The sequence below is a fragment of the Otolemur garnettii genome, unplaced genomic scaffold, assembly GCF_000181295.1.
Source record: "Otolemur garnettii isolate 467f Iridium unplaced genomic scaffold, OtoGar3 scaffold00432, whole genome shotgun sequence".
Lineage (NCBI taxonomy): Eukaryota > Metazoa > Chordata > Mammalia > Primates > Galagidae > Otolemur > Otolemur garnettii.
The window spans coordinates 93,335-95,397 of NW_003852827.1; the positions used below are offsets into that span (position 1 = coordinate 93,335).

General features: G+C 30.7%; 1 protein-coding gene across 1 annotated transcript in view; it reads right to left on the reverse strand.

The window, feature by feature from the left end:
* The window catches only part of LOC100950196 (structural maintenance of chromosomes flexible hinge domain-containing protein 1-like), a gene marked incomplete at its 5' end in the record, with an annotated part of 93,201 nt that overhangs the window by 85,107 nt on the left and 6,031 nt on the right, over positions 1 to 2,063 (reverse strand). Inside the window, 2 exon segments of the mRNA XM_023509146.1 lie at positions 1 to 49; positions 1,836 to 2,002. The exon segment at positions 1 to 49 is cut by the window's left edge and continues 37 nt beyond it. Of these exon segments, the coding sequence (XP_023364914.1) occupies positions 1 to 49; positions 1,836 to 2,002 (216 nt within the window).

Consider the following 2,063-nt stretch of genomic DNA (forward strand, 5'->3'; position numbering starts at 1 on the left):
TCTTATTTCATTTCCTTTTGGGCCATGAATATAGTAATGATAGATATGCCTAAAATATAGAATAATTTTACAGTTTTAATTCATATAAAAATTAGTTCCCATAATCTTCTATCTAAAAAAAAAATTATTAACAGTACTTACTAGGAGCCAAGTACTTTATTAAACATTTTAAAATACAATATACTGGTGAAAACAATTCTGAGGCATCAATCATTATATACAGAAACTGGGGTGCAATGATTGTATATAATTTAAAGATCACAGAACTTCAAAGCCCACATATTTGACACTTCTAAAAAGTATAGTTTATGAAATAACAAAAACTACAAGGCAAAAGTATAATCCTATTTGCCACAGATGTACTAGAAATGACTCAAATATCAGGACAAGAGTCAAGAATATCATTCTAGAATGTTTCTTTCTCCTCTCCTATGGCACAATCTTACCCCAACATTCCAAAAACAAAACTAATAATAATTCAACATCATCCCATTGAAAAGCACTATTTCAGAAATCTTTGCTATTTTATTCCACTTTTTGGAAGTGTCATGGCTGTAACATATCACACCTTTGGTTTTCCTGACATAGGTATTTGCAATATTCCTTCCTATTCCTTCTCGGTTAGGGCAAGAGTATCTTTTAATAATGTTATTCACACTGAGTTCCTTCAGTAAAAAGACACTATAACTAATAAAATATGTACTCAGAGAAGATAAATCCAAAGTCCAACTTAAATATGTTAGGCTATAGGGGCAATAAATGGCAATATACAAGAAGAAAAAGGGTATTCCTAAAAGCCAAATTTATCTTCCCATAAAAACAAAAACTTCTAATTCTGTTAATATATACCTATGTATAGAACAGAAAATCTCAAATTAAGTATAATAGTTTGAGTAAATGTAAAAAGAGATTTTTTTCTTATAAAGTATGAATTCTGTGCAGATGAACATTTTGCAAGACTCAGTAATTCAGACCAATCCAAATTACAGACATAATCCAGTAAATGGATCATCTATCATATAGTTGGAGAGGAACTACTTAAGCCATTAAATAAGTATTTCTCTAATGTAGACTAACGGTTATATACTCCCTAGAAGTTTTTCTGAAATAAATACAAAATGACTTATTCAGTACTAATATGTCACAAAGATACATATGAATACATATTTTTTACTTTAATAGGCTTGATGTATTCATTTGAAAAACATTTATTGAGCATCACCACGTATTCTTCTACACATTAGACATACAGCAACAAACTTAAAAGGATATTTCAGTGGGCGAAACCTGACAAAAAATAAAACACAGTAGACCCTCTATACTTGATCACCTAAAGGACTGTAAGATACAGAGCAAATGGTCAACATAATCAACTAGGTCTACTATACTGATACATACACATGTTGCATGTCTAATCTCTGAAAATTTAGTCAACTTAAGGAAGTGGTCAATGTAGGGAAGTGGTCAACTATAGAGATTCTACTGTATGTAGTATAAAATATTATGATACGTATGATGGAAAAGCATCACAAAATTGGAGACACAGAAGTGATGGTGCCAAATTTGATAAATTTTGAAGTTCATTTTTAATTTTATAATAGGTGTCAAAAATCCTGTGCCTCAAATAATGGTCAGTACACTAGAAATGATCTATAAATATTCACAGCATCGACAAATGGAAAGTCATTTTAACACCAACATCAAAGTACCCAATGCTGAAAGGAACTACATGGTACAGGAACAAAAGGATAGCAAAGAGGCTCCAATGTATCTGTATTCTTTTCTGGTCTTAAAAAAGATAAACAGCACCATTTCCTAAACCAAATATTACTTACGCTAACTGTTGCGTCCACAGATGGAAATAATTTTTCAAGTACTGTATGTGTTCTGGTTGTACTCCTGTGATAACCACAGCAGTAAAACTATTTTTTTCCTTCTCCTCTGTGATAAGTTGATGTAGAAATCTTTCATCATCATTTGTAATGTGTACGGAATCAGACGGCTAAGAGAGCAAATATAAAGATAATAAATTAAATCATCTGAATTATAATTTACAAATTAAG